Source organism: Hypomesus transpacificus, chromosome 23 (genome assembly GCF_021917145.1).
Source record: "Hypomesus transpacificus isolate Combined female chromosome 23, fHypTra1, whole genome shotgun sequence".
Taxonomy (NCBI): Eukaryota; Metazoa; Chordata; class Actinopteri; order Osmeriformes; family Osmeridae; genus Hypomesus; species Hypomesus transpacificus.
Window position 1 is genome coordinate 19,462,985 of NC_061082.1, and position 24,582 is coordinate 19,487,566.

A 24,582-nucleotide genomic window follows, 5' to 3' on the forward strand; every position below is an offset into this window, starting at 1 on the left:
TAGCTAGCCAGGACCTGTCAAACGGTACTGTTTCAGGGATTGTAAATAACTCACACGTTGGCTAAACAGATTGACACATGCTCCTATATATGCCAACTTACGTTACAAGAACGCTGCAAAAAGTTTGTGGCTCATTACTTAGCTTGTTGTATTGTTATTAGGTAAGTTAGCTTAGCTAGCAGCCTAGCTAGCTAGCACTGAGGACTTACCCACTTTCTCGCATGACATTACTGTCTCCACAGTCACAGGCCCCACCAGCCTGGCTTCTGAACATATTGAAATCATGGCCCGTATGATCACCGTTGTTAAAGCATTCTGCGCAGAGTGACATGCACGGTGATATGCCACAGGTCCGACAGCGATATGCCACAAAATTGGCTGTCCAAACCAAGCCACAGAGAGTAGCGTTGTCATAGGACCGGACCGTTTTGCAGAACTCTTCGAACCCTTCTCCTCCTGCTATTAGACATTTACACCAGTCCAGAGCCTCTGTGTCGGCCGCTGGCTTTTCAGGATTAAGAACACAATCAAGTAGCTCCTGAAGCTGTCGGACACCAGAGCTATTGTCAGTCCGATTAAGGTCTGCCTTTAAATGGGCAGCAGTAGCTTTCTTGTCCCGGCGTAGCAGCGACGCCGCCATCATGCACTCTTGCTTGTTGTCCACAAATTTATTTTTGTTGTCTTGTTGCTACGTTCTCGGGGATTCTCGCGATACCTGTCAAAGCGATTGTTACAGACTTCCAATTTCGGGGTTCGGAGTATCAGTGGTTCAGATGTCTTCAGCTAACGTCCATGGTCTGTGCCTTGCTGCTATGGAGGATTATAGGGGCCAAAACTAAATAAATAAATACTTGGATAAATACATAATTATATAACACAAAGCTTAAATAAATGACACAAAATATATAAATGTTACATGTATTTGTGTGTATATATATATATGTTTACGTTTTCATGTGTTTACATTTATTCATTTATACTTACATTTATTCATTTATACTTAGATTTATTTATTTATACTTACATTTATTTATTTATACTGGCATTTATGTATTTATACTTACATTTATGTATTTATACTTACATTTATCCACGGTGAAACTTCCTGCAGCAAAATAAATCTGTCGTCCCCCCGTCACCAAGTCAGGGGGCGGGTCAAAGCCTCTGATTGGTGAATGAACAGTATTACACACCAGGCAGGCTCAACCAGTCGATCAAGCTCTCTTCAAGCTAGAGGGATCCTCTATCGCCTCACTCTACAGCTGCTAGGGATGTGCGACACTGCACGATGTGGTATAGATCCGATACCAAGGAGTAAATACAGGGCCAGTATTGCCAATACCGATACTTTGGGCTTAGAAAAGCAGTGGAGGGGCAAAGTGAGTTTGAGCGAAGTTAGACGGTGTTTGCACAACCACTATGATGTAAAGGGAGTTGTGTACTCAGTGTGGAATGAAACTTAAGTATCGATCTTATCACGCTATCAATCAGGCTATTGATACCAACGTTGGTATCGATAGTTGCCGGGTTTCCCAACCCGGCCACTGTCGGTCTTAAGATCGATATGCCCACCCCTATGCTGTATCATCTCCCTGAGGATCGTGAACACATTTTCATTGACGTCTGTGTCAGTTAGGGCCAATATCATTCCTATAATTTCAGCGAAGCTCTCAATATGATGTAAAAAAAAAGTGAACTGGCAGGTGCCTCCATCTCTTCAGTTTCCGCCAACATTTCGACCACTGTAGCATTCAATATTTCATTCATTGAATCCGCACAAGGTGCTGCCACCTTGGAATAGTCAAAAGCAGTCGATTGAAGTTGAACCACCAATCAGAGGCTTTGACCCGCCCCCTGACTTTGTGACGGGGGGACGACAGATTTACTTTGCTGCAGGAAGTTTCACCGTGGATAAATGTAAGTATAAATACATACATGTAAGTATAAATAAATGTAAGTATAAATAAATAAATGTAAGCATAAATGAATAAATGTAAGTAGAAATGAATAAATGTAAGTATAACCTAAATGAATAAATGTAAACACATGAAAACGTAAACATATATATATATACACACAAATACATGTAATATTTATATATTTTGTGTCATTTATTTAAGCTTTGTGTTATATAATTATTTATTTATCCAAGTATTTATTTATTTAGTTTTGGCCCCTATAATCCTCCATAGATGTCATGTGTTGTTGTGAACAATGCAACTAGTGGAGGCGGTAAGGTGCTCAGTGTTGCCAGATTGGAAATGCCGAAGTATCGCAGCTACCATTTGGAGGATATGATCGTGCATCTGGCAACACTTCTTGCTCGCGCAAGAAGGTGGGACGTAAGGGAGATACACTTGTTAAAACTTGTAAGGGCGTAATTAATAGTTTGTTAAAGACATGTAGGTTATATGGTATGGTGGTCAAGACCCAGAGAAACACAAACATTCATGAGACGAACCCCCAGACGTTTTTGGAATCCCTGCCGGACGCATTTTTAGGTCTTGAAAAGAGGACATGTCCGGGTAAAAGAGGACGTCTGGTCACCCTATATGTGTTAAAAAACAAGTTAAGTATTTAATTTGCAATTTCCGCATTAAAACTATGACATGAACTAAACTATGAACGCGGTCAGAATTTAAATGGTGAACTATGAACGTGAACGATTCATATTGACTTGTATGAACTGAATTTTGAACGAGTTCATGAGAGGTATGAACGTGCACAACACTGTCCTCCCCTCTTCCCCTCCTCCCCTTCCCCTCCTCTCCTCCCTCTCCTCCTCTCCTTCCCCTCCTCTCCTCCCTCTCCTCTCCTCCTCTCCTCCCCTCTTCCCCTCCTCTCCTCCCTTTCCTCCCCTCTTCCCCTCCTCTCCCCCTCCTCCCTCTCCTCTCCTCCCTTCTTCCCCTCCTCTGCTCTCTTCCTCCCCTCTCCTCCCCTCTTTCCATCCTCATTCACCTCTGCTCTCCTTCTAACCTCCCTCTCCTCCTCCCAAGAAAGATGGAGGGATGGGGGCATATCAGGGGAAAGGAGATGAGGGATGATGGAGGGAGGGATTTGGGGGAGAGAGGTAGCATGTGAGGGAGGGAGAACAGAATGAGAGAATGAAAAGAAGAGAGGGAGAGTGGAAGAGAGGAATGGAGGGGTAGACAGAGAGCAGGGTAGAGAGGTTGGAACAGAAATAGAGATAAAGAGAAAGGGAGTGAGAGCAAGGGAGCGAGAGAGAGAGGGGGGGGGGGGGGCAGGAAGAGGGAGACATTCTAATGTGAAAGATGATGATCAGTAATATATTGTGTCTTGGTCTCCCCCATCAGATGCCTGTGAGCTCACATTGGACCCAAACACAGCAAACAGACGCCTCTCTCTGTCTGAGGAGAACAGAAAGGTGACAAGGAGGAAAGAGAAGCAGCTGTATCCTGATCACCCAGAGAGATTTGACTACTGGCCACATGTGCTGTGTAGAGAGGGTCTGTCTGGGCGCTGTTACTGGGAGGCAGAGTGGAGTGGAGAAGAGGTTCATATAGCAGTGACATATAAAGGAATCAGCAGGAGAGGAAGAGGTTATGACTGTGTGCTTGGAGACAATAACAACTCCTGGAGTCTGAAGTGTAGTGATTACAGACACACTGCCTGGCACAATAATGAGAGAACTGACATACATGTCCCCCCCTCCAGCCCCCACAGAGTAGGAGTGTATCTGGACTGGCTGGCCGGCACTCTGTCCTTCTACACAGTCTCCTCTGACACACTGACCCACCTGCACACATTCCAAAGCACATTCACCGAGCCCCTCTATCCTGGGTTCAGGGTTGAGTTCGACTCCTCAGTGTCCCTGTGTCAGGTTGAATAGCCCACACACACTCTCACACACTGTGCTCATATAGATGTCATTGAATATTGAACTGTATACAATTGGAATTGATATCCCAGAGTGTTTGTAAATATATGTGTGTGTAGAATGTTTGTTTTGTTTTAATTGTTGACAAACAACAATCCTGTCTTTGATCTCAGTTCTATTGAATGTGATGAACTAAATAGAACTGGGTCTTCAGGGGAGGGGAGGGGGTGTAGCAGAGCCAACAGACACCACGTACCATCACACCTTTTACCTGCCCCCCACAAGGAGAAAGGGGGTTTCCCCTCCGTTCTTGTCAGGAGAAGCTTCAAAGCTTCTGGCCCAGCATGGGGTCAGAAACAGAGGCCAGTATGGGGTCAGGAACAGAGGTCACACGGCCCACAGTATTCTCTGTATCCAGACAAAGGATCTCTAAGGAAGAACTTTCTTTTCTGGATTTACAAACATATTCTCAAGGACTACATCGCTCATGGACACTATTTCAATGACAGGAGTTGATGTGTTAAAATGTGTGCTTTTCTCGCTTAGAACGTTGTTAATTGATGTTTGATTATAACTTGCCTTCAGGTCAGGACGTTAGTCAACTTTATATCCAAAATAATTGTATCATACTAACAAAACCATTTATGAATGTTGTATTGTTACATTTCGTATATGCATTTTGTATTCAAGTATAAGCAATCCATGAACATTTGAGAGAACTGAACCAGCATCAGCACTCCCATGTGAAACCCCATCGTACAATCACCCCCGCTTGTTCGTAGGAGTCAAACTGAAGTGAACGAGTCATTTCTATCCTATTCCTCTCATCCTGCACATTCACTGAGCACCCGGAACTTTGATGAAAGATTCTTTTGTTCTATTTGAGTTGGACGATAATGAAACCATTGACTCTACCCTTCTTCAAGCTGACCAAAGTAACTGCGATTGCTATATTTCTTACTTGTGAACATTGGCATATTTTGGTTGAATTCGTTATGTTTGATTTTAGTTGGCAAATGATTTAACCTAACTTATGTTAGGATAGTTATCATATAGCCTATTATTGTTCTAAAGAAGCTATCTCTCTCTCCCTCCCCACGCGCTCTCAACCTACCTTTGTGTATTCCGTTCTCATCATAGTTTAGGACCTACTGTATACTGTTCAACTCACACTCAACTAATCCATAACTTCTCTGGTATTTGTTTATTAATTATTACATTTTCTTAAATCATTGTGTATAAAACTCGCATATCCCTCACGTTATCTGATCTGCTCTACTTTCATAGAATTCACTACTTAAGATTAGACTGATTATTACGAAGGCTATTATTCAATAAGGTTTCCTCAGTCCCTTTAAACCAATACTGGGGTGGTGTCCCATTAACTAAATACTTTATTATAATAGATTAAGTATTCCTAATCTTAAACGTGTATACCTCGCTACACATCCCCATCCCCACCAAATGAAGCATCGTCATGCAGCCCGTCCATCCACCGTAGAGGTTCACCACCAGCAGCTGAAGAGAAGGAACGCTGGATCCTCCACACAAAGACAACAGTTTTTTTTGTCAGATTACAGTTGAATTTATATTTGATACTTATATATAATAGAGCATAGAATAAAATAATGAAATGAATCACAGAATACGTACATTGCATAAGTATTTTGACCGGGGAGAAGACAGAACCCTGTGTGAGTGTATGAAAGGTCTGCAGTATGAATCAAGGATTTACTCATGTTTAGTAGTTGCATGATGCAGCAATGCAAGGGCAGCATGATCTAGACTTCTACTCTTCATGTAGGCAAACTGGAGTTGATCTGCCAGGTTCTAGACTGTCTCTTGTAGTTACAAAAGTATCAGACATTCAAAACTCTTCATCACCACTGATGTAAGAGCTATAGGTCAGTAGTCATTGGGAAATCTGGGTCTGCTTTGGAACAAGGCAGATGTCAGAGGTCTTCCACATAAGTGGAACTGTGTGTTCCTCCGAAGACCTGGGGTCTCATTTATAAAACTATGCGTTGGATTCTTACTAAAAGTGTACGTACGCCCAAAAGCCTAAAATGGCGTACGCACACAAAAATTCAGATTAATAAAACTGTGCGTACGCACACCTGTACGCAACGTTCCCTTCATAAATCACAGATTACCCAAAAGTGTGCGTACGTGAATCTGCATTTTACCCCGCCCTGAACACACCCATTTTCAACCAAAAATGGTCAATGCAAAGCACCTCTTGAACGCTGATCCAGTATATTAATAATCCTGGCATGCGATTGTTTTTAACGGTGAATCATGGCGCATGACAACTTTTCAGACACTGTTAGCCTATTGGCGGAGGCCCGAAAACCACAGTATTTGGTGGCCAGTGGATCGCCAATAAAAACAGTGCGAGTGGTTTCAACTGTTCCAGTGATACCGCGAGTCGGGATAAAAATTGGAAACAAAAGTGTTTTGTTATGAACAGTAATTATGGACTGATAACGAGGACGTATAGTGTCGCGATTGCACGGGAGCTTAACGACTTTATTTCCAGTTTTTGACATATGATGATAAATGCACAATAATACAAAATATATTTAGTTATACATTGTGTTCTGCAGTTATCCTTAAGGTAGGATATGTGATGTTATCCTGTATTCCATGCAGTCGGGGAATCTCCCCCTACTGCACTCCCGTAGTGGACAATCTGATGGTGAAACAGCGCTGAATTTTGAAATTGAGACATTTCAAATTTGAGTTGGATTGTACAATGTTTTTATGGAACAATTATCACTCAGTACAAGCGCTAATAACACTGCTGGATTTAATTTTCATGATAATGATGAAATCGAGTGAAAATCTTATATTACGAGTAGAATCGTTCTTCCCACATTTACTTTAAGCTGTCTGTCTGACTACAGTATGGTCATCTGCGTCGCCAATTCCAACTGTTTCGAAAATGTGCGTAGGCCTACGGGAGGGTCAGAATTTGCGTGGAGGACCGCACATTCTACCGTCAAGTTCGTTTTTTATAAATCACAACCTTTGCGTGGAAAGTGGCGTACGCATATTTTCAGCCCCGTTTTGTGCGTACGCAAGCTTTATAAATGAGACCCCAGTTGAACAGTTCACAGAGGACAGGGCCAGTTGTTTGTAGCAGGTCTCCAGGAGCTTGTTATTACTGATGTTATCAGGATAATGCTTTGTTGAATTTGGCACTTTGGTGAAGTTAAGCCCATCAAAGTAACTCTAGAACGAGGAGTTCAGAGTATCTGCAAATGTGCCCCAATCCTTAAGGCTCATGTTGCAGGGTGTACATTGGTTCTCTGTAGTCCCAGAAAACATTCTAAGGCCCCTCCAGGCATCACACATCTGTCCACATTGATATATTTTCCACCTTTTCTTTAGGCTAATTTAGCTTCCTTAATTTGTTTACTTCATTTGATCAAATAACACTGGATATTGACACATATGGAATTTGTACATTTGTTTCTAATTTTGTGATTTTAATGTATTTAACTATCCAATGTTTATTATTCGAATCTATTTTCAAATATTATACCTTTCCATATAATTGGCTCATCAAACATCATCACATATGCCAGTTTTTCTTGTTTCTTGCCTCTCAAACCATTCAAATATATTGTTGCGATCTAGTGACACAGCCTTTCGTCACCCAATTCGCTAGGTGGCGCTGTCAGATAAAACGAGGGTCCTACAACTGCGTCTGGCTCTGCAGGTACATGCTACTCATAAATTGGGCAAGAAGAGCCATGTGAAATACTTTTAACATACTGAACAACATTTCCAGAAAGGGATGCACCTGAGGGCAAAACACCGGAACAGAAACGATAGGTTCCATTCCTTTTCGGATTGTTTTTATTGATACTCCGCTGTAATAGCGTATCTCGTTTTGGTTTCCTGCAGCAGACAGTTTTTTGGCCGGTGAGGAGTTTGAACTTGAATACAGGGTTGGAAGTTGGAGACGTTGCATATACATTTTTTATCGTAACGTACAATGTAACATATTACTTAATTTACTTTTGTTCACAAACATTCTCGGTTCACAACTGACTGTAGTGTTTATGAATTAGCCGCCGGCGTCATCGAGAAGAAATGTGTTTACAAAACGTTCAGACTTAAAATTCTACTGTTACCGTTCACATTCTTTCTGGCCAATTCAGGCGACATAGTGCAGAGGATCAAAATGAAATTGAAAGAGCTCGAGAGTTGCCTTCAACAAGTAGACGTCTTTGAGGAACCAAAAATTCTTCTTGAACAGTATCCAACAAGCCCACATATTGCAGGTATCTTCATCCTCTTTGAGGTCTCCCTCGCAAGCTAATGTGTTAGCAAACGTGTTGGGTCAAGCATTGCTTTCAGTTTTACTACTACACGCACTGTATCTAGCTACGGCTAAGTGGTGGTTTTCTCTTTCAGCATGTATGCTTTACACGATCCATAACACTTATGATGACATCGAGGGCAAGTTAGTTGCAGATTTGGGATCTGGATGTGGCGTTCTCAGTATTGGGGCAGCAGTCCTCGGCGCAGGGTAAGATTTCAGACAGTTTTGTGATGGCTAAACGTGAAAACAAAGACTGATCTTTCAAAATCAGATTATAATTTTACTGCCTTTCTGTTATATACAGTCTGTGTGTGGGGTTCGACATTGATGGTGATGCACTGGAGATATTCAGAAGGAACACAGAGGAATTTGAACTCACCGACATAGATTTGATCCAGTGTGACATGTGCACGATGGCTATTGAATCTTACGCCAAAAAGTTTGACACTGTGATAATGAATCCTCCATTTGGCACAAAACACAACCAAGGTGACATAACCGTTAATGTTCAATTATGAATGAATGTCCTGCCACATGTCATTAATGTTGAATATTTACTTTTATGAAATACAGGCATGGACATGCAGTTTCTCAGGAAAGCGCTGACAATGGCAGAGACAGCGGTATACTCACTACACAAGACATCAACGCGAGAAGTATGTTCTGTTCCAGTTGGTAATCTTCATCCCATTATATGGTCTAATTTCAACTCTGATTACAGCACATACAGAAGAAGGCAACTGACTGGGGAGTCAAAATGGAAGTAATTGCAGGTCGGCAATTCTTTGCAAAACATTAGTTCATTGTACATGCTGTTAGTCAACACGACCTAATGATTTAATCTCAATTTCAGAGCTGAGATACGACTTGCCAGCATCTTACAAGTTCCACAAAAAAAAATCGGTAAGAGGATAACGTTTATACTTCCGTTTTCCAAAACACCAACAAAATATCCAAAACTTTAGACAGAGGCTACTAAAATCAAACTTTATTGGCTATATTCACAAGGGCAAACGTCAAAGGAACCTTTCCTATTTTTCTACTTAACCTTTCCACGTAAAAAGAATAGAGGGAAAATAAAATGGCACTCATTGATCTCGCATTGCCAGATGCGGTAATAAGGTTCCTCTCCTGTCTTGCTTTCTGAGTGTCAATGAAGTGGCGAGCCATAAACAAGATACTATCATCATGCACATCTTTACATCCCATGGACGCACATAAGCATTGTATGCTCCTGTAAAAATTAAATGTTTTGTAGAAAATGAAACTCTAGTTAAATAATATATTTAAAGCAAGCTGGGGAAGTAGGAACACAAAATATGAGACGTACAACTGACAATGGTTTGGTGAAACTGATGTCGATCTTACATTCTGGTTTTCAGGTTGACATCAGGGTGGACTTTATAAGATTCTCCACAACATGAAACTTCCAGTGGAATGGATTTAGTTCATTTTAGGCTTTTTCAATGTTCCTTTTCTATCAAGTTATTTTGAGTGATGTTTTTTGTATCTGCAATCTAAGATCCATTTTCAGTTTTGACCACCTTTGCAGCTGGGGTGTGGCCGTCTGCGCCCTCCAGCGCTCGCTTTTTGGGGCTTGGAGCTCCTGGGAAAGATCAATCAAATAAAGTCAGATGAGACATTCTACACACACACACAATGTATTGATTGACTTGCAAATATTTCAGTCCAAGGTCACTGTTCTTTATGCAGATATGTAATAAACTGAAAAACGTCTCAAGTTACCATCATCATCGTTATCGCTGTCGAACACGGTCTTCTTGCCTTTGAACTGAGATTTATTTTGATCTCGTCCACCCCTGTCCCTGTCCCTCCGGCCTCCTCCTCTCCCTCCTCCTCCTCGGCCACCTGATCTACCTCTGCCACCTGACAAGACATTCAAAAGGATAAGCGCCCAATATCTAATCCTGCATTACACAATTCAAAAATGGAGTGATCCAAAATGTGATAAATCCCCTAAAACGTTACGTCTATAGACACAATAGAGCATCCGATACTGAAATGAGCTGCATCTTGTCAACATGTGCAGTACCTCTGCCTCTGCCTCTCTTATTGAAGGTTTCTTGCTGGTCTTGGATCATCTTCTTCAGTAGTTCTTTCTCAGCATCGCCCTCTTCCACAACTTCCCACGCAACATCTTGGTCCTTCAGTTGCAAGGTCCCTCCATTTGCCTCTGTAGCCTTAGTAAGAGCTTCTTTAGCACTGGCTCTGAAGAGGATGGTACCCTTTGGAATAAGGAAGACGTGTCATTTTCTTTTTGCAGACAAAAATATGCTTTAGAAACAGATGGTTAGTTCAGGTAATACCTCTTTAGCACCCCTGGAAAAGTCAATCCATTTGATTTGACCATGTCCTGAGAACAATTCATGAAAATCGGATCTCGACACAAACTCAAGCGCCCCAGAGAATTTCAGCAAGCATCCAGTCTGCTCATCCAGAGATTTCTACAAAACAAGAAGGTAATAAGGAATGATGGATAAGTAACCATGTAGGTCGAGGCCGTTCACAAAATATAAAAGAGTTTTGTTTTAAGTGGTATACTGTATGCATCTTAATTAAAGTCGAGTAAAACAATTACATATTTATTGACAAGTGAAAAATCCCCAAGGAGAGGAACAGAAAAGGTAATAGTGTCAACAGAATAACATATTTCTTACCATTTCCTCTTTATCTACTTGTATTTGTTTTTCATCCTTGTCCCTATAAAACACAACAGCAAGTATTTATTCTGATCCTTGATTACAATTTAATTTTTCTGTGTGCTCGGTACTTACTGTTTAGCTTTAGCTGCCTTGTTAGATTTCCATTCAATTTTCTTCTTTGCATGGTAGTCCGGTCTGGAATGTCAAAAACAGAATGATTTAAACTGTCAGCTTTGCAAACCATAATGCAGTAGTACATCCATTGGAATCTACTTCAACAATGTAATCTTGATTGTCGCTCTACTTTATGGCTAACCCACCTCAACATAATGAGCATTTCATTGTCATTAAAGGTTTTGATGTCTGTTCGTTCAATGAACTGCTTTGCTGATTCTTCTGTGTCAAAGGTCAAGAAGACAGAGCCCTAAAATGCAATAACATGTTTTGATTATTAATTAGTTCCATGTAAATATTTACCTTCATGAAATGTGCTTCCTATCAACATTACCTTGAACTTCTTATCCAGAGTCCTCCTCATCTGGTAGTTCTCTATGTTGCCCTTGCCGTTCAGCCACACCTGAATATCATCAAGGGTTGTGTCCAGTGGAAAACCTTTCTAGAGAATGACAAACAATGATATCATGAAGAGGAATGTGTATACATTCTTGTCGATTATTTGTTGATTCACTTTGACTAACTTACAAGGTAGACCGATCTGTGCTTCAGAGCATCTTTGTATTGATCATCCACTTCCGGTAGAGGTTTGCTTGGAAGCCTCCTCAGTTTAGTCTTGTCCTCACTCATTTCCAAAAGACCCGATTTTGACTTGCGCAAGGATTCAATGATGACTTTGGTATCTGTTGTTAAACACTTTAATCTAAAAAACAAAAACAAAGAAAAAGAAGGTATTAAGAGATGGGATGGATCAACAAGCTACTGAAATCTAAAGAAATGGTACCAAATAGAACTTTGTATACCTGTTAAACTTGAGCATTGTCTCAAAGGGAACCCAGCCATCATCAAGCTGCAGCTGTTCTTTCAGAAACTTGTCGCGGGGAAGGTTGTGATTGCCAAAGTAGTACTGTCAAGAGAAATAAACACGTTAAATGATGCTGCATTTCATATGGTGCTTAATACAATGTCATCATTTATAGGCATGAAATTAGTACCTCAATCTGACGAGCAACCTTAATCTCAAGGGGAGACATTTCTTGATTGTCTTCCATGACAGTTCTGTGTGGAAAATAATCAAATTAAAGCAAAAAACTTTACTCATACAGTATTGATTTAATGACAACTGTTAATAATAATACGTCACGTTGCAGTACTTTATTGGGGAGATCGTGCACTGCGGCCTGGGAGCCAAACCATTTCTTTACACTCAAATCCATCTATGCCCAATAACACAGCACAACACACCGGCTGGACGGCCAACCATACTGAAAAGGGCGTTTAAACAGTCAAGTGCGTGCCTGGACCTGGTTACAGTAAAGTTTGTCCACAGCACATTTAATTACGATAGGATCTAATCAAACACTGAAGCCTCTGTGCCTAGTGCTAGGTAGCTAAATTGCCTTCTCCCATGTCTGTTAAGTGAAATGCACCTGATATTCAAATTGTTTCAGTAACACGGGTAGAGTGGTGGTCTCTAAATATAATGTAACGTCAGCTAACTACTTCCTAAAATTGAGAAATTAAAGTCAGTGAGCTTCCACAAGTTAGGCTACTCTTAGCTAGGCTAGTAGTGCCAGCAAGCCTGGCCTGTCTAATGAGCAGGTCCGTTTTAGACAGCGCAACGCATCTTCTGAAACGTCATCTTTTCGGAGATAAGCCAACAAATACCGCTAACCATAACACATGCACTAAGACAGTGTTAGATTGCCAACTGAAGCTGTACAGCAATGTAGCTACTACCTCTGGCTTTAATTCACACTAGTTAGCTAAGCTAGTTCACTGCCGCTAGCCGCTGGTTATATGGAAGGACAGCGAATCAACACATGTGGGGAAGTCGGCCGTGGATTTTTCAAAAGACAAACGTTAACGGCTCATCCATAGGGAAAGCATGTGTTCGGTTATACTTACTGTGATGCGTTGACTATTTGGATGAATTCGTTCGATAGCTGTCTACTTTAGAGTTGGCCACAGGACTTGCGATGAATTCTCACTTCACTCGTTTTGGCTCTATCACGCTGGTAGCAGCAAGCATGCAGAGGGAGCAATGCGTGTTACGGATGGCAATCAGGTCCAAATATAGTATTACATAGCGCTTCGTTATGTCTCCAAGAAATGGCACTATGTTGCTAGTTGTCTGTCACTAAGAAAATAAAACATACTTAGTAATATCTTTATTTACAAATCTGACACTGCAATGTACGGATCTCAATCGGAATCTATTTTCCCAATGCATAAAACGATGCTTAGTTGAAGGTTGTTTAGTACTTTGATATCCGTGTAAAATGGGTCAATCCTGTTAACCGGTGCCTTTTAATGTCCCCAGGAAATCCTACTTCATAATTGCTGTAAAATGTTACAAATGTTTATTCTAAAAGGCTTTAATTATAGGTGTAGGTCTTTCTTATCATATAAATAACCAAAAAGTGTCTTTAAGACAATTAGTTTGTATTTTAACCACTTTTGTATTTTGTACACATGTTAATTTTGCCATGTTTTGCCATGTCCCCATCACAAATGATCAACTCTTACAATAAATATCAGTCATTAAATAATAAAATATTCAAATTATTTGCTCATTATGTTGTAGACCAAGTTAAAATCTTTCTACTTAGACATATTTTTTATAAAATAAAAAAAATTAAACCCTATTTGGGGGGATTTACTTTGTGTCCCCCCAAAAAAGTTCCACCCTGTTAGGTTGTAGTTTTTCCCTCTTAAGAAAGTAGCCTACACTTCCCATGACACAAAGTTCATGAAATTATATCATTTCCTGTGTCAGGAATTCAACTTGGCCAACTGAAGTTAGTATGAACTTTCAGATTCATCTTTTTTCCAAGTTTCATAATGTCAACCTGTTCGTCACAACCTTAAATTTCCACCCTGTTAGGCTACTTTGTTAAGAAAATAAATAACATTTTACAATTTCAAATATGGTTTTATATAAGAATTAAAAGGCTGTATACATGTAGGGTCTCATGCTAGCTAGATCATGATCACTCACAGAGCTAGGGCTAACATAGTTAACAAAATTCCCCCCTGTTAGGTGTGTACAGCTAACAGGGTGGAAATATTGTTAGAAAATGTAGTAACATAATAAGTTGCATACAATATTTGTCATGTATTTGCAACAAGGGACATATAATGGACAAGAAAAGGTAAATATTGTTATGCCTTTACATTTTTTTAAACTTTGTGATTGTTATTCATATGTCTTAACAGGGTGGAATAATGTAATGGTCCATGTCTGAACGAAATGCCCATAATTATAGGATTTAAGTGCATGAGCTTGGCCAATATGTTTTCCAAACAGTTAAACATATCTCTTTCCTGATTAAATGTTAAAAACATGAAAAATAAATAATTTCGTTTTCAGAAGTTACCAGGTCCAAAAGGCACCGGTTAACAGGATTGACCCAAATGTTTTCCCGAATGGTCATTGTTTTGCAATATAATACCAAATATTAGGAAGTATGTTTAAACTTTGGAACAAAAACACAGATGTGTCGACACCAGACATCGTATTCGTTTTAAAATACCTTCCAAATTGTGCTTTTGAACTATATGACACTTACATAGCTAAGAAGGCATGCTCATGTTAACAAATTTGGCACAGGGAAAGGCACTTACCAATAAAACAGACTGACACTATACACTGTAAACACAAACACAACCATGTGATCGTGCTGCACTGGGGAGGTTTCCAACGATCTCCCAGGTGTCCAGTTCAGGGTCATACTTTTCTATGCTTTGCAGATAAGTTCCCTTTGAGTAAGAATAGCCGCCTGTCACGTAGATGCATCCGTTTATGACTGCCGCCCCACACTCCATCCTCCTCTCCTTCATCACAGACATCTGCCTCCAGTCGTTACTGTCAAAGTCATAGCTGTCTGTGATGGTCGTCTGTCCGCCCACCAGGTACAGTTTGTTGTTGAGAGACACCGAGCAGAGCCCATACTCTAAGGAGGAGAGAAGGATCAGAATCAGAGTTTACATCTATTCATTTAGCAGACACTTTTATCCAAAGCGACATCCAAGAGAGAGCTTTACAAAAGTGCATACAGTGCCCTCCAAAAGTATTGGAACAGTGAGGCCAATTCCTTTATTTTTGCTGTAGACTGAAAACATTTGGGCTTGACATCAAACGATGAATGTGAAACCAGAGATCATCGTTTCAGCTTTTATTTCCAGGTATTTACATCAGGATCTGATGCACAAATTAGAAAATATCACCTTTTTGTTCGAACCCACCCATTTGTCACGTGAGCAAAAGTATTGGAACATGTGACTGACAGGTGTGTTTTGTTGCCCAGGTGTGTCCTATTACATACATTATTCAATCAATAAATACCACTGAATGTCTACACTCAGGTTCAGATTGGGTAAGATAGGTTTTGTCTATGCAGACTGTATTCAGAGGTGAAAACAACATGAAAACCAGAGCGCTGTCTTTGGGTGAAAAACAAGCAATTGTGAGTCTTAGAGAAGATGGAAAATCAATCAGAGCCATTGCAGAAACATTGGCCATAGCCAGTACAACCATTTGGAATGTCCTGAAGAAGAAGAAAACTACTGGTGTACTAAGTAACAGACGTCGAACAGGTAGACCAAGGAAAACATCAGCAGTTGATGACAGAAACATTGTGAGAGCTGTAAAGAAAGACCCTAAAACAACTGATAGTGAGATCAGCAACAACCTCCAGATGGCAGGAGTGAAGGTATCACTATCTACTGTTCGCAGAAGACTTCATGAACAAAAGTACAAGGGCTACACCAGAAGATGCAAACCACTCATTAGCAAGAAGAATAGGAAGGCCAGGCTGGAATTTGCCAAAAAGTACAGAGATGAACCTCAAAAATTCTGGGACAAAGTTTTATGGACTGATGAGACAAAGATTAACTTTTACCAAAGTGATGGAAAGGCTAAAGTTTGGAGATAGAAAGGAACTGCTCATGATCCCAAACACACAAGCTCATCTGTGAAACACGGTGGAGGTAATGTCATGGCTTGGGCTTGCATGGCTTCTTCTGGGACGGGCTCATTAATCTTCATTGAGGATGTAACACATGATGGCAGCAGCAAAATGAACTCGGAAGTCTACAGAAACATTTTGTCTGCCAATTTAAGGAAAGATGCAACCAAACTGATTGGCAGAGCCTTCATCATGCAGCAAGATAACGACCCAAAACACACTGCCAAAACAACAAAGGAGTTCATCAGGGGCAAGAAATGGAAGGTATTAGACTGGCCAAGTCAATCTCCAGACTTAAACCCTATAGAGCATGCATTTTATCTGCTTAAGAGGAGACTGAAGGGAGGAACCCCACAAAACAAACAACAACTGAAAGAGGCTGCAGTGAAAGCCTGGGAAAGCATCAAAAAGGAAGAATGCAAAAGTTTGGTGACGTCAATGGGTCACAGACTTGCTGCAGTTATTGAAAGCAAAGGATTTGCAACTAAATATTAAGTCTTATTCACTTAAATATGTTTTAAGTATATCTGTTCCAATACTTTTGATCACATGACAAATGGGTGGATTCAAACAAAATGTGATATTTTCTTAGTTGTGCATCAGATCCTGATGTAAATACCTGGAAATAAAAGCTGAAACGTTGATCTCTGGTCTCACGTTCATTATTTGATGTCAAGCCCAAATGTTTTCAGTCTACAGCAAAAATAAAGGAATTCGCCTCACTGTTCCAATACTTTTGGAGGGCACTGTAGGTCACTAAACATAACAACGAGATAGCCCCAAACATCCGGGTGGCCAAAACATGAGCATACATACAGCAAAAAACAAATAAGTGCCAATGGGAAGAACCATAAGAAAATGCAACAACTACTCGTGGTATGGTTCTACCTGGGTGAGGGCTGGCGGTGAGAATGTTCCACTCATTAATGTCCGGTCTGTAGGTCTGAATCTTTTCATAGGTACAGCTTCCTCTGGACCCATAGTGGCCTCCAGTCACATAGATTGTGTCACTTTTTACACAAGCTGTGGCATTCCCCACACCTTAGCAGAAAAGTTTAATATATTAATATATTATTAGGTAGTCTCATTCTGTGAATTATATGTACAGTATGCAGTAAGAAAACGTCAGTGTTCATACATAATTCCACGATTCATAATGTACCTTGGATCATATTAGCAACAGGGAACCACTTTCTCTTCAAAGGATCATAAAACTCTGTCTCCTCTTTTGGTGCCCCCCCTCTGTACCCGCCGATGGCATAAATACAGCCATGCAAGGTGACGGAGCAGTGGTAGTATCTGGCTGCGAGCATGGGACAGCCCTCTGTCCAGGCGTCCCCATCACAGTCATATATCCACACTGTGTCCAGGGCCTCGATGTTGTCCGTCCTGTAACCTCCCGTCACGTAGATGTTCGCCCCCAGTAAGGCGACACCGTAGCTTTCTCTCGTATGGTCCGGCATATCCTTGCCCTGCACCCATGTGTTTCTGATTGGATCCCAAATGTGGACCTCAGACAGAGGATGCCAGTAGTACCCTCCGATGACATACATGCTGGACGAGCGTTTTCTGCAGTTTGCAGAAGTCTCCTTGCAGGTGGACTTCAAGGAGTGGACAATCAGAGATCTCACTTTTCTCTCGTTCCCCAGTAAGCCTTGTCTCTGTTCGTCCAGAGCTGTGTTGAAGTACAGCTCATCAAGGTCCATGTGGATACAATGAAGCAGCTCCTGCATGTGATCCACACGGGAATCCAAGTCATGGGTAACCCATTTGACCACTGCGTCCAGAAGCACACTATCCTTCCACACGTTGAGGTTGTCAGCCGACAACACCGATTTGAGTTTCTCACAATCCACCTCCAGAAACTCCTCCTGCTGAACAAGCTCCTCAAAGCGACTGAGCATGACCCTGCGCGCCTCGCGTTCCAGGGCGGGGCAAACGTGCAGCTCGGCGAAACGGTGCATGCCCAGGCAGTTGTCCACGTCCAAGAAGCGAATGAGAAAGTCCTCACAAGCCTGTTTGACAGAGCTGAACTGCAGAAGGTCAGCCGCCTCCAGCAGACTTTGTACGTTGCTCTGGGTGATGCTCACCCTTGACGTGTAGACGTAGTTCACCAAAGCCCCCAAAACCTCAAAATCTATTCCAGTCAGCTTGATAAGGTTGTTTGACCTTTCCTTCAAGTCCGCTGTGAACATGACTTTAAAATAGGAGCTGCAAGCTGAGAGCGCTACCTTGTGACAGTTAAAGGCCTGTCCTGTGGCACACTGCAGGGTGATGTCTGTGAAAAAGCCGTTGGCATAGAAGTCTTTGAGAGAGTCCAATAAATATGTGGGATGGGGGATGTCACAGAAGTCATAGATGTAGTCGTCTTTTCCCTCGTCTGACATGGCGCCTATAGGAAATGAACAGATGGACATGAGACATTTGCATCATGAATTATTAAAAAGATAAAATATAAAAACGTTAAATAGGCTGTCCAGTGTTTAAAGTCGCATGTGCAAGGATGACAAATAGTTCAATTTGAAGTGTCACGTTCCTTTTTTTTTTACCAATATCAAATGGTTAATGGTTTCTTATTTCAACAGATTAATAACAAATACGCAAATGCCTTACTGGCACCTTCAGTCATGTCGGCTACTCATCTTTACTCTCTATAGCATGTGTCACTCTAGATATGAACACTGACGAATTCAAATAATGCACTTAAACAATATGCAACAAAACATAAAAACAATCTCGTTATAGTGTGCTTACCTCAATGTGACATTAACGGACGCCGCGAGCCGTGAAAAAGGAGCTGAAGGACGCTCGTGTCCTGTTGTCTGAGCCGCAGTTCAGTAGCCTGCACTCGTGAACCTCAAATTAGCCCTAAAGGTTTGCACCGCTGTCCTATTTTGGTATCTGTGTATAGTTGGAGAGGCGCCGGCTGTCACCCTGCCGCTCCATATCCAAGCCAGCCTAAGTGCATTATACCCGGCCAAAGAGAATGTCTCCAGCGACCGAACAACAACAATCCCCGTTATTCCGACTGCCACACATTCTCCGTGGCCACGACAATGGTCGAGAAGAGATGCGCTACAAGGACGCTGGGACAACTAAAGGGCAAGTCCACACCTACCACAGCCGACTAAATACGATTCCGTTTGAAGTAAGGTCTGGGCTTCCAGCTACACAGAAAGATACTTCCCATTCACTACTCAATACTCATTCTTTCTCTTTCGTTGCCATGGCAGTTTTAGCCTAATCCTAATAAGGATTAAAACCATTGCATAATCTGCATTCTACGAGTTCAATGAATGAACCCATCTAATATGATTCAAACCAGTCTGTAATTCGAAATGTGGTAAATTTATTAATAGGCAATTTAAAAACATACAGCTAGGGAGTGGGTTATACAGGCTATATTAATGTAAAGTCATCGCAGATTAGGCACCGTGCATCTACAACCAACTACTGACTTCAATGGCCAAAAGTAGTCAACAAATGGAAACGGTTTCATGTAAATTACATTTAATCTACAAATAGCCAGCACCTGAAAAACAATTCAAACACTATGACAAGTATCACAGAATGAAACAAATTGTAACAAAAAACATAGGTCTCTCTACATGAAACGTGTTATTGTAAGTAGCCTATCAACAAGCTAAACAGGGAACCTCTTGAATAATGCTAACAGTCTTAAGTGGTTAGATTAGACATTGGAATGTTACACTTGTAGAAATGTCAGTAGAAATGTCCTGCATCGTTTACAGGGAGAGCTGGGCAGCTTCTTTCACAAGAGGGTTCAGGGCCCCCAGTCCCCCCAGCAGAGAGGATAACCCCACACAGAACCACTGCTCCCCAGCCCTGGCTTCTGGCCCGCTGAACGCCTGCATCTCCACTCCAGCTGTTGCCAGCACACCTGCAGGGACACGGAGACACACGCACGCTAAAGAAGAAGTGACAGTCATAGGAAATAAGATGCTTAGTGTCTGGCAGGATGTTTGAGAGGGCTTCTCAGCGAGGTGCAGGGAGGCAGCCAGGGGGCGCTGTTACCGGTGACGGCAGGCAGCAGCTGAGGGCCTCCGGCAGCCTTGAAGAAGAGCAGGTTTCCAGTGAGGGGGACAGGATGGTGGAACATGCTGCTGTCGAGCCCCAACAGCACCGGCACGCCTCCTTGTACGGAACCAGAAGCCTGGAACCTGGAGCCCTTGATGGAGAGCTCCACCTCACACAGGCCCCCCTCAAAGGCCTGGAGGTGGGCTTTGTTTACCTGAAGAGAAAAGGACAAAGCCGACATGCACTCACTGTAGTATCCTACAGTCACTGATGATCGATCTTATCAGAAAGTGGTCTTTGTATGCTGTATCTTTGTATATTTACCGTTATCCCCGACTCCTTGGCCAGGCTAAGGACATTGACTAAATTGGGGCAACCCTTGGCCCCGTCAGTCAGGAGGCCAACCATCACGGCAGAAGTCATGTAGCCAGTGGAGCTTTTCAGACAGTCACCTGGTTCACATCAAATAATGCTACATGTTAATGCATGACAGGTGATTTGGACTCTATAATAACTGATGGTGACCACCAGAGGGCAGCATACTGCAGATCATTAAATTCCCCTTATGAATGTCATTGTGAATCTGAATCTCATATGAATGTCATATGAATCTCAAGTCCTCAACCGAGACAATGTGGGACTTAGGGGCGAATCTAGGTTCCCATTTTTGGGGGGGCTAAGCCCCTAGATAAAACCTATTATTTTTCCTGTGACCCAGCAAAACTAGGGGGGTCTGGGGGCATGTTCCCCCCAAATTTTTTTGTGAAAATATCCTTTTAAATTGTGTCCTCTAGAGGGTTTTAGGAAGAAAAATGAACAAATGTAGATATAAAATATTAAGATTTTTTTTTTTATATATATATATATATATTTTAAATATAATTTAAAAAAATTGGGGGGGCTAATGAAACTTTTGGGGGGGTTTGGCTAGATACGCCCATGATGGGACTTGCAGGAGTATGCATGTGTTTAAAATCAGGGTATAGCAGTAAGCAAATGAACTTTAGAGGATAATATCAGTTATATTCACCTGGGCAGCGTCAGAGAAAAGGCAAGTATTGAGCTTCTACCTTGAGTGGTGATTTGGACAGCACTGAGGGGTGTCTTGGAGGTGATGCATGACCGCAGCACGGCGCCCAGGGCCTCTCCAAGCTGGATCCACAGGTGAGACTCAGGAGAGAAGGTGCTGGCTAAAACCTGCGCATTCACCTGTATTCAAAACATGACATTATATATGTGAACATGAACAATTAGTTGGGGGGGGGGGGGGGGGGGGGGGGGGGGGGGGAACTGTACAAATCAGAGATGTTTGCTTTGACAGTGTTTGTAGTCATTTAGGAGTTCAATTGTTTGTAAGATGTGTTGTGAAAAATAATCATCCTGTCATTTGTCGTTGTAATGCCTACTACATGTCTTAACATGTCCTAAGAATTTCACTGCCCAGAAAGACCGGTGTTATAATGAGCATATAACAAATACATCTATTGTTTTTCTTTGTAAAAGGCAACTGTTTATCTACTAATTCCTAAGTCACCAACCTTGAATGTTCAGTTTTGTGTAACACAATGGCTCTTGGCTAACAAGGCACATTCTGAGAATGTTCAAGGTCTGGGAACTTTCATCCATAGAGGCACTCCCATACTGGTCGAAGCAACAGCCAATCACAATCTAAGATTACAAGGCATCCTCTTTAGATCGGGGGTAGGAGAACTCACAGCTCCAACCAGGCCTTTGCCCTTCACCATGTCCACGATCTGCAAGGCGATGTCCTGCCCACAGCGAGCCTGCGCCTCCTTGGTACTGGCTCCCAGGTGAGGACAGCTGATCACGTTGGGATGGTTCACCAGCGAGCGCTCCTTCGGTGGCTCCTGTCACGAGACAGAGCAGCACGCAGGGCGACGGTTGATACGAAAGAAACATGAGTTCATTTGAGAAAATAAAAGAAATCGTATTAGAAGGTTTTCTTGCCTCAACAAAGACATCCAGGCCAGCTCCTCCACACTGACCCGACTCCAGAGCTCTGAGGAGAGACGCCTCATCGATGATGCCTCCCCGCGCACAGTTCACTACCTTAACGCCTTTCTTACACTTGGCAAAAGAGGCATCGTTCAGCAAACCTGTGAGAGGTGACAGTTCACGAGGCATTCGGTCAAAAAGAGCCTGGTTTGTAGGGTCTTGAAAACATTCCACACTCCAGTGATACGACTCATGACTGGCCCCATTCTGCAGGGGCCCCTCATCCTCACCAGTGGTGGCAGGCATCAGGGGGGTGTGGACAGTGATGTAGTCACACTGAGGCCACAGCTGTTCCAGGGTCATCTGCTCCACCCCCCAGGTGGCAGTCACCTCAGGTGGGGTGATAGGGTCATACCCAATGGTCTGGTGACAAACACAGAACTTCATCAAATCCAAAGGGTATGGGAGAATTACTACTTTTTTGACACAAACTTGAGACTCGGAATAAAAGATCCTCAACCAACCTTCATACCAAAGGACTGCATTCTGGTGGCGACCTCCTTTCCGATTCTTCCAAGTCCAACGATTCCAAGTGTTTTACCGTACAGCTCGGCACCCATGAACTGCAGAATAATCAAACTAAACCTTGATCCTGCTCCCCAGAGAACGTGTCAACTGAAGCATCAACTGATTAGTGATGACTGGATGAACAATGCCCCATTACGGCTTGGAGTCCACATAAACCCCTAAATATCACTGTATTATTAGTATTACAGATATAAATGTAATACGGTTTACCTTTTTACGATCCCAGTTCCCTGCTTTCATGGACATGGCTGCTTGTGGAACATGTCTACAATGATACAGGGGTTCTTTTACTTTGGAAGAAAGCACGTCTAATACCACAATTGCCCTAGATAGATCGAGTTAGGCTTTGTAGAGTATTTCCAATACCTGGGTAATACCTTACCTTGACAGGCTCATTATCAGGGTACATGTCAGCTCTGCAGCACTGAGGGTGTTGCCACTCGGTGTGCTGAAATGACAGAATTAAAACTATGAAACTGAGGAGAAATCAACAGACAAGTACTGAGGACTCAATTAAAAACTTTATTCACACTCATAATAAAGGGTTGTACAAAGAATATCCCCCCCAACACCCTGAACTACTGTGTGCATGCTTTTATCTTATCTTTGCAAACTTACTTCATAACTATTATGCCCTTCTTGGTAGCAGCATCCACATCCACGTTGTCAACACCAGTTCCAGCTCTGCCAATGATCTGGAGCTGATCAGCTGCACTGATGACTTCAGCTGTAACCTTTGTTGCAGATCGCACCACCAGTCCATCATAGTCCTAGAGGAACATGTGTCATTATGAGACATTTTGCAAACGGTTGAGTGAATTAAAACTGCTGCAAAATCATACATTGATTAGTTAGGAACCATACTAGTTTACATGTGTAAAACATAAAGACCAAAATATGAATAAAAAAGTCAAACTTCAACATCAAACTTCTCAAAATGTGGCCTCTCCATAATGATCATGCATGTTGTTGCAGCTCAGTGAGATGGAAGGGAATTCTGTACCCACAAAGGACTAGAATCTCAGCACATCTCGGATGCAGTTGCATCAGATAGGAGGGCGGTACTAGCATGCGTGTAATCAGGGAAGGTAAAACTGATGAATGTATTTGCTGCTAATGCTAAAACTGTAGAAAAGCCATGCGGTGTCTATCAGGAACCCTACGATGACGCAGCGCATTATATAGTTACATTACAGCACATTATAGAATCAAGTTGCACCTATCTAGACTATTCCGCTAAAAAACACAAAACACACCTTTGAGTCTCCAAAATATAAACTGCAATACGATGACAAAGTCATCGAAAACCACTTTAAAGCAGTTTGTTTTTTAATGAGAAAAACTCGTGCAAGCCAAATGTCATGCACACACGCACTCGATTAAAATAACCTACCTTGATCTCTGCAATCAACTCATCCTTACTCATATTTTGCTTCTCCGTCACTTGGATTCCATTTTCTTGAAGAAGCTTCTTGCAACAAGGATCAACACTTTCACTGATTAAAATTCGCTTGATGGATATCGGGGCCATTTTGCTGTTTCCAACAGTTCGGGGTGCTCTTTTTCAGATGAATGGGCAATTCTTACGTAAACTGATGGATAGCAGGGCTACTGAAAGTTTCGGACCCAGCAGCTTTAGAAAATCAGTGTTTAGGACTGCCCCTTCTCAATACAAACCCGCCCATTCTCATCTCCTGACGGTTAAAGACTATGGGATAGGCTATTAACCAGACCCAATGACTAACAGTGTGAAACATTTCAGAAAAGGCAGTAAGAATATTAAATAAGAAAAGTGTAAGTACGTTTAACAACAACAAGAGAATTCTGGCAAAATAGCCTCGCCCTCGTGTGTTTGATTAAACATACACAGCCAATCACCTGACTCAATTAAGCTACCACATGACAGGCCTTTTTCTCCCCATTAAGATGATTGAGTGGCTTGACCTCGAATTTGTGAGAAGCATCACGTCAGTAGCCTAAAAGTAGGCTAAACTTGAAAAAGAGTATCTGTTGCACATTCAA

General features: G+C 41.9%; 6 protein-coding genes across 9 annotated transcripts in view; 2 read left to right on the forward strand and 4 right to left on the reverse strand.

Moving 5' to 3' along the window:
• Positions 1 to 763, reverse strand: part of ubr3 (ubiquitin protein ligase E3 component n-recognin 3) — a 41,562-nt gene extending 40,799 nt beyond the window's left edge. The window contains exon 1 of the mRNA XM_047046899.1: positions 210 to 763. Within this exon, the coding sequence (XP_046902855.1) occupies positions 210 to 643 (434 nt within the window). The 5' untranslated portion in view covers positions 644 to 763. The remainder of the gene's footprint in view (positions 1 to 209) is intronic.
• A 2,535-nt stretch (positions 764 to 3,298) lies between these two features.
• Positions 3,299 to 3,876, forward strand: LOC124484898 (stonustoxin subunit beta-like; the record flags this gene model as incomplete). The annotated part of the gene is made up of 1 exon (XM_047046016.1): positions 3,299 to 3,876. A coding segment is annotated over one exon (552 nt), but the record flags the coding sequence as incomplete, so codon positions are not given.
• A 3,657-nt stretch (positions 3,877 to 7,533) lies between these two features.
• Positions 7,534 to 9,828, forward strand: mettl5 (methyltransferase 5, N6-adenosine). Of its 4 annotated transcripts, none has more exons than XM_047046968.1 (8): positions 7,534 to 7,768; positions 8,008 to 8,130; positions 8,264 to 8,378; positions 8,476 to 8,660; positions 8,745 to 8,827; positions 8,893 to 8,944; positions 9,025 to 9,074; positions 9,554 to 9,828. In XM_047046968.1, exons 2-8 carry the CDS (start codon positions 8,031 to 8,033, stop codon positions 9,593 to 9,595), a joined length of 627 nt encoding a protein of 208 aa, XP_046902924.1. In that variant the 5' UTR covers positions 7,534 to 7,768; positions 8,008 to 8,030; the 3' UTR covers positions 9,596 to 9,828. The 4 variants fall into 4 exon arrangements, with proteins under 4 accessions (XP_046902924.1, XP_046902923.1, XP_046902926.1 ...); XM_047046970.1 differs by having other exon boundaries at positions 7,551 to 7,768; positions 8,745 to 8,794; XM_047046967.1 differs by having other exon boundaries at positions 7,545 to 8,130.
• On the reverse strand, positions 9,145 to 13,072 carry ssb (small RNA binding exonuclease protection factor La). Its single transcript, XM_047046951.1, has 12 exons — positions 12,917 to 13,072; positions 12,004 to 12,067; positions 11,812 to 11,915; positions 11,537 to 11,711; positions 11,343 to 11,450; positions 11,155 to 11,258; positions 10,967 to 11,029; positions 10,850 to 10,892; positions 10,499 to 10,636; positions 10,225 to 10,417; positions 9,918 to 10,058; positions 9,145 to 9,777 (listed from the first exon to the last, which is right to left on the reverse strand). The coding sequence occupies exons 2-12, from the start codon at positions 12,058 to 12,060 to the stop codon at positions 9,689 to 9,691; spliced, it is 1,215 nt and encodes a 404-aa protein (XP_046902907.1). The 5' UTR covers positions 12,061 to 12,067; positions 12,917 to 13,072; the 3' UTR covers positions 9,145 to 9,688.
• A 131-nt stretch (positions 13,073 to 13,203) lies between these two features.
• Positions 13,204 to 19,082, reverse strand: klhl23 (kelch-like family member 23). Its single transcript, XM_047046938.1, has 4 exons — positions 18,733 to 19,082; positions 17,141 to 18,370; positions 16,867 to 17,019; positions 13,204 to 14,964 (listed from the first exon to the last, which is right to left on the reverse strand). Exons 2-4 carry the CDS (start codon positions 18,363 to 18,365, stop codon positions 14,654 to 14,656), a joined length of 1,689 nt encoding a protein of 562 aa, XP_046902894.1. The 5' UTR covers positions 18,366 to 18,370; positions 18,733 to 19,082; the 3' UTR covers positions 13,204 to 14,653.
• Positions 19,083 to 19,305: 223 nt separating this feature from the next.
• On the reverse strand, positions 19,306 to 24,215 carry phgdh (phosphoglycerate dehydrogenase). Its single transcript, XM_047046941.1, has 12 exons — positions 23,954 to 24,215; positions 23,179 to 23,330; positions 22,943 to 23,008; positions 22,771 to 22,825; positions 22,497 to 22,595; positions 22,263 to 22,395; positions 21,985 to 22,133; positions 21,732 to 21,884; positions 21,087 to 21,225; positions 20,341 to 20,468; positions 20,014 to 20,230; positions 19,306 to 19,879 (listed from the first exon to the last, which is right to left on the reverse strand). The coding sequence occupies exons 1-12, from the start codon at positions 24,089 to 24,091 to the stop codon at positions 19,725 to 19,727; spliced, it is 1,584 nt and encodes a 527-aa protein (XP_046902897.1). The 5' UTR covers positions 24,092 to 24,215; the 3' UTR covers positions 19,306 to 19,724.
• Positions 24,216 to 24,582: the final 367 nt, after the last annotated feature.

Excerpts from the sequence above, each read along its gene's own strand:
- klhl23 (XM_047046938.1), bottom strand. The coding sequence starts at position 18,365 with ATGTCAGACGAGGGAAAAGACGACTACATCTATGACTTCTGTGACATC. Across the intron at positions 17,020-17,140 it reads TGTTGCTAATATGATCCAAG|GTGTGGGGAATGCCACAGCT; the intron begins GTACATTATGAA and ends TTTTCTGCTAAG. Across the intron at positions 14,965-16,866 it reads CACCGCCAGCCCTCACCCAG|AGTATGGGCTCTGCTCGGTG; the intron begins GTAGAACCATAC and ends TCTCCTCCTTAG.
- mettl5 (XM_047046968.1), top strand. The coding sequence starts at position 8,031 with ATGAAATTGAAAGAGCTCGAGAGTTGCCTTCAACAAGTAGACGTCTTT. Across the intron at positions 8,828-8,892 it reads ACAAGACATCAACGCGAGAA|CACATACAGAAGAAGGCAAC; the intron begins GTATGTTCTGTT and ends CTCTGATTACAG. Across the intron at positions 8,945-9,024 it reads CAAAATGGAAGTAATTGCAG|AGCTGAGATACGACTTGCCA; the intron begins GTCGGCAATTCT and ends TCTCAATTTCAG.
- ssb (XM_047046951.1), bottom strand. The coding sequence starts at position 12,060 with ATGGAAGACAATCAAGAAATGTCTCCCCTTGAGATTAAGGTTGCTCGT. Across the intron at positions 11,451-11,536 it reads AGCACAGATCGGTCTACCTT|AAAGGTTTTCCACTGGACAC; the intron begins GTAAGTTAGTCA and ends GTCATTCTCTAG. Across the intron at positions 10,893-10,966 it reads AAGGCAGCTAAAGCTAAACA|GGACAAGGATGAAAAACAAA; the intron begins GTAAGTACCGAG and ends TGTGTTTTATAG.
- phgdh (XM_047046941.1), bottom strand. The coding sequence starts at position 24,091 with ATGGCCCCGATATCCATCAAGCGAATTTTAATCAGTGAAAGTGTTGAT. Across the intron at positions 23,331-23,953 it reads AGTTGATTGCAGAGATCAAG|GACTATGATGGACTGGTGGT; the intron begins GTAGGTTATTTT and ends ATGTTCCTCTAG. Across the intron at positions 21,226-21,731 it reads GCAAAGGCCTGGTTGGAGCT|GTGAATGCGCAGGTTTTAGC; the intron begins GTGAGTTCTCCT and ends TTTTGAATACAG.